This window comes from Aotus nancymaae, unplaced genomic scaffold (assembly GCF_030222135.1).
Source record: "Aotus nancymaae isolate 86718 unplaced genomic scaffold, 86718_ANA_hifiasm-v0.15.2.pri h1tg000108l, whole genome shotgun sequence".
In the NCBI taxonomy this organism is placed as follows: Eukaryota; Metazoa; Chordata; class Mammalia; order Primates; family Aotidae; genus Aotus; species Aotus nancymaae.
This window is the reverse complement of record NW_026988523.1, coordinates 34,703,203-34,716,399: the sequence shown is the minus strand read 5'-3', so window position 1 is coordinate 34,716,399 and position 13,197 is coordinate 34,703,203. Positions and strand designations below refer to the sequence as shown.

General features: G+C 55.2%; 2 protein-coding genes across 6 annotated transcripts; one reads left to right on the top strand and one right to left on the bottom strand.

The window, feature by feature from the left end:
• Positions 1-3,361: 3,361 nt before the first annotated feature.
• Positions 3,362-13,006, bottom strand: RUSC1 (RUN and SH3 domain containing 1). 5 transcript variants are annotated; one of them, XM_012449872.2, is made up of 10 exons: positions 12,889-13,006; positions 10,751-12,202; positions 8,912-9,010; positions 8,675-8,751; positions 8,376-8,550; positions 8,194-8,299; positions 7,958-8,004; positions 6,722-7,274; positions 5,759-5,884; positions 3,362-4,068 (listed from the first exon to the last, which is right to left on the bottom strand). In XM_012449872.2, the coding sequence occupies exons 2-10, from the start codon at positions 12,114-12,116 to the stop codon at positions 3,900-3,902; spliced, it is 2,718 nt and encodes a 905-aa protein (XP_012305295.2). In that variant the 5' UTR covers positions 12,117-12,202; positions 12,889-13,006; the 3' UTR covers positions 3,362-3,899. The 5 variants fall into 5 exon arrangements, with proteins under 5 accessions (XP_012305295.2, XP_064226808.1, XP_064226807.1 ...); XM_064370738.1 differs by lacking the exon at positions 12,889-13,006 and adding an exon at positions 12,631-12,818; XM_064370737.1 differs by lacking the exon at positions 12,889-13,006 and having other exon boundaries at positions 10,751-12,586.
• LOC110567572 (putative uncharacterized protein RUSC1-AS1) lies at positions 12,130-13,102 on the top strand. The gene is given in 3 exon segments (XM_064370460.1): positions 12,130-12,326; positions 12,419-12,828; positions 12,831-13,102. Coding segments are annotated over 3 exon segments (879 nt in total).
• Positions 13,103-13,197: the final 95 nt, after the last annotated feature.

The following is a 13,197-nucleotide window of genomic DNA, read 5'->3' as shown; positions in this document are numbered from 1 at the left end:
GACTGGTGAGCTTGCTATTTTTTTCCTCTTTCTTATCCCCCATTTATCTTCCAAGAACAACTTCATCCTGTTTCCGAGGGAATCTTCCTGAAACAACATCATAAACTTGCTAGGCTGCATATGAGCACTCTCACTGCTGTTGACTACTGGATCACGTCATTTCTTCAGTACTAGGATCTTTCTAGTCGGAACCCAGCCTAACCGATCAGCACAATAATCACACACACCAAATGTCCAGTTGCTTTTTTTTGTTTTTTGTTTTTGAGACAGGGTCTCACTGTTACCCAAGGTGGAGTGGAATGGTGCTATCTCGGCTCACTGCAACCTCCATATCCCAGACTCAAATGATCCTTCTGCCTCAGCCTCCCAAGTAGCTGGAACTACAGGCACGCACCACCATGCCTGGCTAATTCCTGTATTTTTTGTGCAGACAGGGTTTCACCATGTTGCCCAGGCTAGTCCAGCTGTTTTTTGTTTGTTTGTTTGTTTTTTGTTTTTAAGACAAGGCGTTACTCTGTTGCCCAGGCTGGAGTGCAGTGGTGCATTACAGCTCACTGCAAACTCAACCTCCTAGGCTCAAGCAATCCTCTCCCCTTAGCCTCTTGAGTAGCTAGGACTACAGGGGCGCACCACCATGCCTGGCTAATGTTTTTATTTTTTATAGAGATGGGGGTCTCCCTGTGTTGCCCAGGCTGATCTCAAACTCCTGGGCTCAAGTGATCCACCCACCTCAGCCTCCCAAAGTTCTGAGATTAAAGGCATGAACCACCATGCCTGGCCCAGCTGGTTTTTTTCTTTTTTTTTTTTTTTTTTTTTGAGACAGAGTCTCAGCTTACTGCAAACTTTGCCTCCTGGGAATCAAGCGATTCTCCTGCCTGAGCCTCCCGAGTAGCTGGGACTATAGGTGCGCGCCACCACACCCAGCTAATTTTTGTATTTTTAGTAGAAACAGTGTTTCACTGTGTTGGCCAGGCTGGTCTCGAACTCCTGACTTCATGATCTGCCCACTTTGGCCTCCCAAAGTGCTAGGATTATAGGCATGAGCCACCACACCTGGCTTTTTTTTTTTTTTTTTGGGTCTTAGTTTCCCTCTGTCACCCAGGCTGGAGTGCAGTGTTGCAACCTCGGCTAACTGCAGTCTCCACCTCCTGGGTTCAAGGGATTCTCCTCCCTCAGCCTCCCAAGTAGCTGGGATTATAGTCAGCTGCCACCATGCCCGGCTAAATTTTTTGTATTTTAGTAGAGACATGGCTTTCACCATGTTGGCCAAGCTGGTCTCACATGGTTTTTTAAACATGCCATGTGGCTGGGCACGGTGGCTCATTCCTATAATCCCAGCAGGCGTGCAGATCACAAGGTCAGGAGATCAAGACCATCCTGGCTAACACAGTAAAACCCTGTCTCTACTAAAAATACAAAAATTAGCCAGGTGTGGTGGCAGGCGCCTATAATCCCAGCTACTCGGGAGGCTGAGGCAGGAGAATTGCTTGAACCCAGGAGGCGGAGGTTGCAGTGAGCCGAGATTGCGCCCTTGCACTCCAGTGTGGGCGACAGAGTGAGACTCTGTCTCAAAAAAAAAAAAAAAAACCAACATGCTATGATATTCTACATGTCCATTCTTCTTTTTTTTTTTTTTTAAAGATGGGGTTTCACCATGTTGGTCAGGCTGGTCTTGAACGCGCGACCTCAGGTGATCCACCCACCTTGGCCTCCAAAGTGCTTGGATTACAGGCGTGAGCCACCGCGCCTGGCCTACATGTCCATTCTTTGCACACACATGCATCATCGTCTCATTAATTCTCATTAGCAACCACTGAGGCTGGCAATATATAACTTTAGGCTACATTTTTTTAGGCCACTGTATTAGACCATTCCTATCATAAGCCATTTCCATGTATTTAGTAATCCTCATAAAAGCCCTTTGTGGTAGGTACCAAATCCCAATTTTTTAAATGAGGAAATTGAAGCAAAAAACAGTGTTAAGTAACTTGCCCAAGATCACATAGTTAATCTCCATAGTAGCCCTCTGAAGTCATTCCCATTTTGTAAGAGGGAAAACTAACATTGGAGTAGGTTAAGTAACTTGCCAAAGGTCACCCACTAATGTTGGAACCAGAATTCCAAAGTCTGTCTGCTCATCCACAGATAGAAAGTGTCAAAAATAGCTAAAGTGACTCTTCTAATTAAGGTAAACCCATTCCTTCAGATAACTGAAAGGCTTACTAAAATTTTGTCCCAGACATGAACATTTAGGCTGGGAGGTCAGCTAGAATACAGTTGCTCAGAAGCAGCAAGACAGTTTACTCCAACAGTTCAGTCTCTACTCATATAAGGACTTGAGGTTCAAGACTAGATCAGAGTGACCTGCTGTTACATAATGCTTTCTTGATGACTACAAAAACAAAACAATATGCACTGTTAAATTTTCTTGAGCTTATCTTTCTTTCCTTCTTTCTTTCTTTGAGATAGAGTTTCGCTTTTGTTGCCCAGGCAGGAGTACAATGGCGTGATCTCAGCTCACCACAACCTTTACCTCCTGGGTTCAAGCGATTCTCCTGCCTCAACGCCTCGAGTAGCTGGGATTACAGGCATGTGCCACCATGCCCAGGTAATAATTTATATTTTTAGTAGAGACAGCTTTCTTCATGTTGGTTGGGCTGGTCTCGAACACCTGACCTCAGGTGATCCACCCACCTCAGCCTCCCAAAGTGCTGGGATTAACAGGAGTGAGCCACCATGACTGGCTGAAAAAAATGGTTACATTTCTTACAACTCTGTTGTTTTGAGACAGGGTCTCGCTTTGTCACCCAAGCTGGAATGCAGTGGCACAATCTTGACTCACTGCAGCTTCGACCTCCTGGGCTCAAAGGATCCTCCTGCCTCAGCCCTCCAACTAGCTGGGGCCGCAGGCATGTGTCACCACACTTTTTTTTTTTTTTTTTTGTAGAGACAGGGTTTTGCCATGTTGCCCAGGCTGGTTTTGAACTCCTGAGCTCAAGTGATTTGCTTGCCTCAGTCTCCCAAAGTGCTGGGATTACAGGTGTGAGTCACTGCCCCAGTATAACTCTTTAATCCTTCCCTTCACCTCAGATATGAACTACAATTTCAAGAGCTAAGTCTTCTCTCCTCCCCCATATTTATGCAGGCTCCTATCCTGTTAGTCTTAACAAAACAGAGAAAGTCATAAAATTGAGAAGCACTTGTGAGATTCAGGAACCAATGAGGGACTACTCCTCTATTCAGGGAGCATTACGAACTAAACCTGGGCTAGGAATAAACATCTGCCTTATGCCTCCCATAAGAGGTCCTTCTTCCCCTCCCCCATAGCCTATGTCCTGAAACCCACAGTGAAAGACACACATTCAACTCCCATACTTTATTGGGACAAAGGAGGAAGGATGCAGACCATCACCACAGGCCCACCCACCAGGGGTGTCCAGGCTTCAGCACCTAGCACAGCATGAGTACATTATCAATACAGGCAATGTGGGAGGGGTGGAGTGGGGAAGATTCCATACACAGGAAGGAGTGAGGTCCTTCTGGGCTTGGGGGCTGAGGCATGTATTGTACTGGCACAGTCCACTTATGGATGAAGAAGGAGGTCTAGATTTCCATTTTGCAGATAGATAGATAGGAAGGAAGACATTCCCTTATACAGATGGGAAAAAGGAAAGGATTGCATGGAAGGCAATTCCCTTTTTATATATTTGGAAGAAGAGCAGATTTCACCTTACAGGTGGGCATAGGAGGGAAGAAGGAACATTTATTTTAAATATTAGCAGAAACAGATGTGGGAAGAAATGTCATTTTGCAGACAGGGAAAATGCTTCTGGGATGGTGTTCACTGGCCATTCCCAGGTGACAGGAGGGAGACACATATGCAGGAAAGGGTCCCAGGGCTACAGAACAAGGGAGGTATACCCCACAGGCACCAGACCCTCCACGCCATCCCGCCCACAGCGGAGCCAGTCCTCATCCACTGTGGTGATGACACGCAGCACTTCCCCACGCCGGAAGCTCAACTGGTCAGGTCTTGCGGCAGTGTGGTCACAGAGAGCCCGAACTGCCCTGAGGGGAGCCAGAGGAAGTTGCTGGAATGAAGTGAGGTGAGGGTGCCCAGCTGTCCCCAGGCCTCACCTCTAAAGAGGGCCCTTGTGGATTCGGCTCAGTGAATATTGACTGGGCTCTGGAAGAGACTTGAGAACCATTCATCAACGTGGTGATTCTATCTGGGGCCTCAGCCTTCTCCTGAGTGCCACACCCACTCCAGCTGTTTATTTGACACTATTTGCACTTCTTTCTGGTGCTTCAAATTCAACATATGCAAACAAAATGACTCGCCCTCAAAACCAGTCCCTCTTTGTGTTGCCTATGGTGGTAAACAGCACCAATTTCTACCCACACTTACTCCTGGTAAAACCTGCGCATCTCATGCCACAGATCCAATCCATCAACAAAACTTGTTTGGATCTCCTACTACTACATCTACTTTTTTTTTTTTTTTGAGACAAAGAGTCTCGCTCTGTTGCCCAGGCTGGGGTGCAGTGGTGTGCTATCAGCAATCTCCACCTCCTGGGTTCAAGCAATTCTTCTGCCTCAGCCTCATGAGTAGCTGGGACTACAGGCACCTGCCACCATGCCCAGCTAATTTTTGTATTTTTAGTAGAGACGGGGTTTCACCATGTTGGCAAGGCTGGTCTCAAACTCCTGACCTCAGGTTACCCACCCGCCTCGGCCTCCCAAAGTGCTGGGATTACAGGCGTGAGCCACCGCACCCAGCCTCCATGTTCTCTTTCTCTTCAACTCTGCTGCCACCATCCTAGTTTAAGCCTCTATCCAATCTCTCCGGACAATCTAACTTGTCTGCATAAATCTCTCTCAACCTTTTCCCCAGCCCCGTTTTCCCCATAGCAGTCAGATCTCTCTAAAACACAAGCAAGGCTAGGCGCAGTGACTCACTCTTATAATCCCAGCACTTTGGGAGGCCGAGGCAGGCAGATCACAAGGTCAGGAGTTCGAGACCAGCCTGGCCGGCATGGTGTAACCTCGTCTCTACTAAAAATATAAAAATTAGCCAGGCATGGTGGTGGGTGCTTGTAATCCCAGCTACTCAGGAGGTTGAGGCAGGACAATCACTTGAAGCCGGGAGGTGGAGGTTGCAGTGAGCCGAGATCATGCCACTGCACTCCAGCCTGGGTGAGAGTGAGACTACGTCTCAAAAAAAAAAAAAATTATGTTTAGTCTCTATAACCACAAAAAAGGTATTGTATCATATCCTCTTATAGAAAGAATCCTGGCCAGGCACAGTGACTCATACCTGTAATTCCAGCACTTTGGGAGGCCAAGGCGTGCTGATCACCTGAGGTCAGGAGTTCGAGACCAGCCTGACCAACATGGTGAAACCCCATCTCTACTAAAAATATAAAAATTAGCCGGGCATGGTGGGGGGCGACTGTAGTCCCACCAACTCAAGAGGCTGAGACAGGAGAACTGCTTGAACCTGGGAGGCGGAGGTTGTAGTGAGCCAAAATCGTGCCACTGCACTCCAGCCTGGGCAACAAAGCGAGACTCCATCTCAAAAAAAAAAAAAAAGGAATCCAAGGCCCAGACAAATGAGCGTCACATGATAACAGAAAAGCTGCAATGCACACTAAGCACTGTCTTATTTTAAAGCCCCGGGTTTTTTACACTATCGCCCATCCACGCTGTGATAGCATACATGGTTACACACTAGTGCATTCTCCCCAGTCCTCCTTACCTATGGGTTTGCACCATCCTGGGTGCTGAGGCCTCAAGCTCCTGAGGAGAAGGCGTCTCGGGAGGTGCCCCCCGCTTCACAAGAGCCAACATGCTCACTGTTGGGGGCAGCCAGCTAGATGGTCTCCTAAAAGAAGGGACATAGGGTCACAGGTCAACCCACCCCCAGAAAACCCAAGAACCCTGGGGTTTGGAGGGAGGGATAGGCAAAGGGGCCTAACTGTGGTTCAAAAGGGGTCAGGGGTTAGTCACCTCTGAGAGCAGAGTGGTAATTGTTGGACACAGGCACTTTTAGGCTAATTAGGGAGATCACAACAAAGGTCCACACCACCACAAATCACAAGGAACCCATGGACCCATCAGGGCCTACACAGGCTCAGGATGAAAGGGCCACTAGAGAGTATCTCAAACCATTAAAGAGCCACCAGTTGTTAAGGCCTGGAGCAGGGATTGGCAATTTAAAAAAAAATTTTTTTTTTTGAGACAGGGTTTCACCATGTTGCCCAGGCTGTTTTTCTTTTTTCTAAAGGACCAGATAGTAAAGACAGGTGACTCTTGAACAAAGCAGGTTTCAAATGCACAGCTCCACCTATATGCAGGTTTTTTTCAACCAAACAGAAAAAACAGTATTCTCGGATGTAAAACCCGCATATACCGAGGGCTGTCTTTTCCTACACATCGACTGAGTGTGCTCGGACTTCAGTGTATGTGAGGGTCTTAGAACCAATTCCCCACATCTAACTAGGGATAACTGTATTTTAGGCCCTAGGGCCAAGGGAGAAAATCGAGATCATTATGTAAGCACTTAATACAACCATTAAAATGTAGCCATTTTTAGCTCATGGCTGTAGAAAAACAGACTGCCACCTTCTGCCCTAAAGGATCATCACTAGAGAGTTTCAAATGAGCCCACTGAGAGATCAGAGAGTCAGAAGGTCTTAGAGAGGACAAGGTACCCCATTACCTGGACTTGAGGGCTCCACTCTCATTTTCTGCAGTGCCCCCAGGCACTCCAAATAGCCTTCCCAGCCAAAGGCCCCTGCCTGGCGCCATTTCCTCTGTGGGCAGGGGTCTCTCCTGTGCACCTTCTTCAGCTCCAGTCCCATGACGCCCCGGTGCCCATCGGGAAAGAGGGAAGCCCTCAGTGCCCCCAGAGGCATAGACCCGGGAGGCCTGGGTCAACTGCTCCCACCAGCTCCCTGGTGTGGGAAGCTTTGGGGAGTCTGAGGGGTCTGGAGCAGCCTCCTTGGAAATCCCCCGAAGACTCTGGGCCAGCCGGCCCCCCAAGTGCAGCATGGCTTGCACAGTCTGCTGCAGAGCCGGAGGTGGGCCTGGAGGGGCAGGGTCCTGAGGCGGGCCCAGGGGCAGGTGGTGCTGGTGCTCAAAGAGCAGGTCCAGGTGGAAGGTGAGCACCGACAATGGCTGCAGCAGGAGGAGCAGCTCTGTGGCCAGGGAGGGACAGCCACCGCGGGCCAGGGAGAAGAATCCTGTGGGCAGGTACAGGAGGGAGAGCAGGCCTGGAAAAGAGCAGGCCAACATCAGCTCCTGCCCTGGACCTAGTCCCAGAGGACCCCCCAGAGCAGACCACTGCTCAGCACACATCCTCCCAGGCCTCACTCTGCTGGGCACGGGGGCAGAGAGGAGGAAAGATGTGGTGCTATAGGACTGACATCCCTGCCTGCATGGAACCTAGCCCAAATAGGAAGACACACACAGCAAGCGGTGACAAGTAACTCAGTGACAGTGCAAAGGCTACAGAGGACAAGAGGGCCATAGAGGCACAAACAAAACGGGGTGAGGGTTGGCCTAGTCTGCGGGTAAAGGTAGGGCATCACTGGGGAAGGACTCAAAGGATGAATGACAGTTAATGAGGAAGCAAGAGGGGCTGAGAGGCTGATTCTAGGTGGAGGAACAGCATAAGCAGGGCCCTGGAGCAGGAAGGGCCTGGTGGGAAGACCTGGCAAGACCAGGAAAAGCCCTGGCCTTCAGGGAAAGAGGGCAGAGGCCAGACAGCCAAGGCTTTGGGTCTTTCATCTTATGGGCGATGGGCCTCCTTGCAAGAGTTTCAATTAGGAGAGTAATAAGATCGGAGATCTGGCGTAATGGCATTCTGGCACCAGTGAGAACCAGCAGGAAAGAACCCTTTCCTTCCCATCCTCTCAGCCCATCAGCCCCATCCTCTCCCATCTGAGCCTCTGACCTGCATCTTCCTGGAGGCTGGAAAACCACAGCTCCAACTGCTTGGTGCTGGGGGAGAAAAGAGGGAATGGAAGTTCAAGGAGGTGGAGGATCCGTCCTCTCTGGGTGGAGGATGGGAGATAAGATTGGAAGAGGGGAGGCCTTCTCTGGGGACGTGAGGCACTACTCCTGTGTCCCACCCATGACGTTCCTGCAGTCCCAGGTCGTGGGAAGGGCACTGGGAAGAAGGCAACTCACTTGAGGAGGCCCAGGATAAAGGCATGGAAGCGGCTACGGCTGCTGCTCAGTGGAGCTAGACGGCTGACCTGGCTATACAGGGTTCCGAGGGAGCGGGTGCTGGAGCCTGAGAACGTGGGGTGCAGTCAGCCAAGCCCGGCCCTGCCCTGAGCACTGTCGGGTCCCACGCCCTCTCAGCTCACCTGGCTTCACTGACGCCTCAACCACGCTCCAGGGGCTGCTCCTGCGCTGCCCGGTGATGAGGTCCTTCCGGAAAGGCTTCAGCCCGTCCGCCACCAGGGCGTGGAGGGCCGGGCAGAGGGTGGTCAGCACCAGGTGCCCCACATCCGGGCTCAGCCGGCTATCACCCAACTGGGCCTGGAGGCGGCGCGATGCGGATGGGTCCAGAGATCCCTTCAGCCTCCCGCCAAAAATTCCCGCACCCCCCGCGGAGCTTCATGACTCTTCTCATCCCCAACAGCCTCCCCCCAGCCACCTTCACCTTCTGCACCAAATTCCGGGCGGCCCCGAAATGCGAGATGATTTTATCCACGGAGGCGCTGACAGCTATCAGGAGACCTGGAGGGGCGGAAAAGGGAAGACGCTGAGAGGCCGCGCCCCTACCCAGGCTTGCCCGAGGGGCGTGGAGAGACTGGCTTCTGACAGCCAGAGAGAGAGCAGGGCCGGGGCGAGGGGTGGTTCCTTTGGAAGCACGGGGTCGGGAGTCAGGGTACCCTACCTTTCTTCTGCTCCTGCAGCTGACCAGTCCCACTCTGGGCTTCTGCCATCCACAGCCGCTGGGCCCCGGGGACACCGGCGAACGACCACGAACTACGGACTGGGGTAGGGGAAGAAGGGCGTGGTGACACTTACCAAGGGTTATTCCGAGGACTCCGGGCTCCCGCACAAGTTGTCTCCCGCGGGTCTGCAGCGCTCTGTCCCCGAACGGTCTTGGGGAGATGAGGCGCAGGGCCGCGTGGAGCACGGGGCAGCTCGACCCGAGCCCCCGAGAGAAGTCCTGCCACTTCCCAGCACTCGCTGTCCCCAGGCCCACCCCGGTTCCCAGTGCCTACCCCGGTTCCCAGTGCCCTCCCTCAGGGCACAGCCCCCCCATCCAGGATCCCGGAAATCCGGGAGCGGGATGGCCGCGCTCACCTCCCGCCTACCCCGCTAGGCCGCTAGGGCCGGAGAGGACAGGGCGCGGGAGGGAGGAGCAGCCCTGCGCACCGCCCCAGGGCCGCGTCCAGCCTGCGGTGCCCGGGAGAGCACGTGGGCGGTATGGACCAATGGAAAGACAAACAGAGGGGAAAAGGGAGGAGACGGAGGGAGGCGAGACCCGAGGATTGGGAGGCTGGAAGGCGCCGGAAAGGGGAAACCCAGATCCCGCAGCAGACCCTCGGTGGAGGGTGCCCCTTCATCCCGCGTGGGACTAGACTCGAGGAGAGGACGTGACCAGAACCTCTAGTACCAATGAGCTCCCGGGAACTTCACCCTCCACCCATCCCGAGCAAGGTGGGGGACAGGCCCGAGCTGCATAGCCCAAGGAAGTCCACGGACGGTGTTACCCAAAGTCCCTAACAAAAGACTCGCTGGGACCCCCTTAGACTTGGCATGGAGGCTGGGTAAGCCCGCGTCCACTATGCCCAGGCGTGTCTGGGAGAGGGGACCGGGCCACGGAACAGAAAGGGCAACAACTCCCCCCTCCACCACGAGGAACGGGGCCAGACTCCCCAAGACCAACTAACTTGCTTGGAGTCGGCCGAAACTGAAGGGCGGGATCAAGCCGAGCAACCCCGGAAAAAAAGCGAAAACGGGACCGGACGACAGTGGAAGGGGCTTTGGGGTGGGCGAGGTGGCCCGCCAGAGGCGTGGCCCGCGGGCCTTGCCCGGGTCCGTCTTACGTAGCCTGGGCTGAGGCGATGGGCTCCGGGTCCAGCGAGGGGCCTTCGGCGGACGAGGTTGCGGTGGCAGCGGGGGGGCGGGTACCTGGCGGGGTGGGGGAGCCGCGGCGGGGAAGGTGCTACTTCTGGGAAAGAGCGGGGACAGCAGCAGTGCCAGCTCGGGGCTGGCCAGGCAGGGCAAGGCTCCCCGAGTCGGAGGCGAATAGGCTCCCACTGGGGACAGGCGGACCGGCAGCAGCTGTTCCTCTGGGGGGGTCGGCGCCCCCAGCAGCCGCAGCCCGGCGCCGGGCCACCCGGCCAGAGGCGCCAGGAGCAGAGACCCAGCTGCGCCCGCGCCCCCACCCTCCAACAGGGGGCGCCCGTCGGCCGAGAACCGGAAAACTAGGGGCGGAGGGAGCAGGAGGGGACCGGCTGCAGGCAGGATTGGCGGGGCCAGGCGCAGAGGGAAGGAGGGCAGCGGGATGGGCAGCCAGGCAAGGAGGGGCGGGAAAAAGAGGGAGCAAAGAGTTAGTCCCGTAACCCAATGACCAGTTTCCCTTTCCCGGAGCGCTCCCTGGTAGAAGGGCCGGGGAGGATGGGAGACACAGAATGGAGGGAAGACAGGGGGCGGGGTTGGAAGGCTAGGAGGCGTGAGCGGCGGAAGCCCAGCCCTCCTCCCGCTTCTGACAACCTCTTACCCTCCAGGCCGGCCTGCGCGCCCTGCTCCTTCGGCTCCTTCGCGGCTGGGGCCTCCTCACCAGCCGCGGGGCTGACAGCCCGGCTCTCCTCGGACTGCCCTTCCGCTATGGGCTGCAGTCCTGGTCGGTTCTTCTTTCTTCGGGGAGGGACAGGTGGGGGTGGGGGCCGGGGCGGGACCAAAGCCCAGCCAGCTGGGGGGTCTCGAGGCGGGACTGGCGGGGGTGGGGCCCGGCTTCGGGACCGGAGTTCCTTGAAAGTGGTGACTTCCCGAGGAGGTCCAGAGGAGCCGCCCAGCGACCCCGACGGGGGCAGCTCGGTGTCGGGCGAGAAGACTATGAGCCAGTCACTGCGATCTTTCTTGGCCTGCGGGACGAGGGGCAGCCCTGGGCCCCGTTTGCGCTTCTGGGCCAGCTCGTGGAAGGACGTGATTGTCCGGTGGGGCACCGGCTCCTCGCTGACGTCACTTCTCCATCCTCCATCAATTTTCCCTGCATCTGTTTTCGAGCCAGAATCAGTTATTCTTGTGTTGGTTTTCCAACCAGAGTCGAATTTTTCAGGTTCACTTTTCCAGCTAGAGTTAACATTCCCGTTGTTTTTCCAACCAGTGTTATTGTTTTCAGTGATTTTACATTCAGCTTTAGTTTTCTCTGTGTCAATTTTCCAAATGGGGTTAATCTTCCAACTGGGCTCTGTTTTCCCAGCGTCGATTTTCCCATCATCCACCTCTAAGAGCTCCGAGGTAGGGAGATCCTGCTCCGCGCTCTCGTCGTCTTCCTCCAAGCCTGGGGAAGGGAGGTCCTGGCAGGTGGTCAGGGCGTTGCAGTTTGAGTCCAGGCCAGGGTCGGGTGAAGAAGCAGCTCCGGAGCAGGAATCAGGAGAGCAGCAGAAGCTGTCTGGTGAGCAGGTGCCAGGGCCTGCTGAAGCCAGTGGGGAGCCCTGCTTCAGGGGGATGATACCGGGCTGAGGGTGTGCATCCTCATCACCAGGGAGGTCCCGCAAGTAGACAGAGACAGGGGACTCATCGGGGCTAAGATCTGAGCAGGAGCTGAGCGAGGAGGAGCAGCCTGGGTCTGAGGGAGAGGCAGCCCCCTCTTCCTCCTGTGACGGGTCCTGCCGGTTTTCTAGGCCCGGACCGTGATCTTGGCAGCACCGGCAGGGCACAGCTGGGCTGTTGGAATTGGCGTCCACCAAGGTGCCACTGCAGGGACCCCTGTTCTCCTTGCCCCCAGTGTCTCCTGGGGGAGGGGATGTGCTCAAGGGCCCCTCCCGTAGCTCAGGACGACGGGACAAGTGCAGGCCCAGGGAGACGTGCTGGAGGTGGATGTGGTTGAGGTTGCAGAGTAAAGCTCTCTGAGGGGACAGCATTGTGCCAGCGGCGATGGGATGGCCTCTAGAGAACCAGGAGGATTGGGTCTCTCACATCCACCTACCTGGCAACCACAGGTGTAGACCTAGAAGACAGGGGTGGCGAAGCCCAGCCAGTGAGGACAAGAGCTGCAGGAAGGACACCGAGGTGACTGACGGCAGCAGCAGGCCTGAAGGCTCTGACTGCTTTGGAAGATATTTCAATGAGATGCAAATCGCAATCGACTGGCCATTAGTTTCCACTGCAGTGTTTGCAGGTGGAGTCGAATGTAACCCCCCGGGAATGGAGCGGGGAGGGGGAGGTCAGAGAACGCGGCTGCGCTCTGGATCTCCGAAGAGGGGCGGGGGCCTGGAAGAGGTCGGGGCCCAGAATGGACTGCCGGGTCCCTGCTGCCGCAATCTGGCCCTGCCCTCCAGCCTACCCCTTACTCCCAGATTAAGGGACCCAAGGAGACCCACCCAGATGCCCTGAAAGGAGGCAGGGGATGGGGGTGGGGCAATACGCAGAGTTTGCCTGGTAAATGCAGAAATGGGGTGACGGCTGGAGGAGAAAAGGATGGAGCAGCCGTCAGCTTCTCAACTCCGCATCCGCCGGCTGCCTCGGCTAGGCTCCAGCCTGCGCCCTCGCCCCTTGGAACAGCGGTGTGTCCATTCTCTCCGCATTCGTCTCCATCATTCAGCCACCACCGCACCCTTTCTCTATTCATTTGTCCGGCCCCGCCCCGCGTGCCCTGGTCTATCGGTCTACACCCATGGGCCGAGCCCTCCTCACCAGGGTCCTCCTGGAACCGCTCCGGCCTTGGGCTTGTCCGCGGCTCCCACGGTCCCCGCCCGGCGGGGCACAGAGCAGGAGGGGAGGGGCACTAGGACAACCCACTCTTTGCAGCGCAGCTGCACCCCTTCGCGCATGGGCGTGGCGTAGCTCAGCCCCGCCCCTAGCGCTTAGCGTCTGGTGTCACCCGCCCAGCGGGTTGGATATATCCTAAGCTTTTGGCCCCAAGAGGCCCAGGTGCCAAGGCCCCTGGGTTCTACTTCCGTGCACTGAGTCCTCCCAGCACCCCACCCCGAGCGTTCTAGAGAG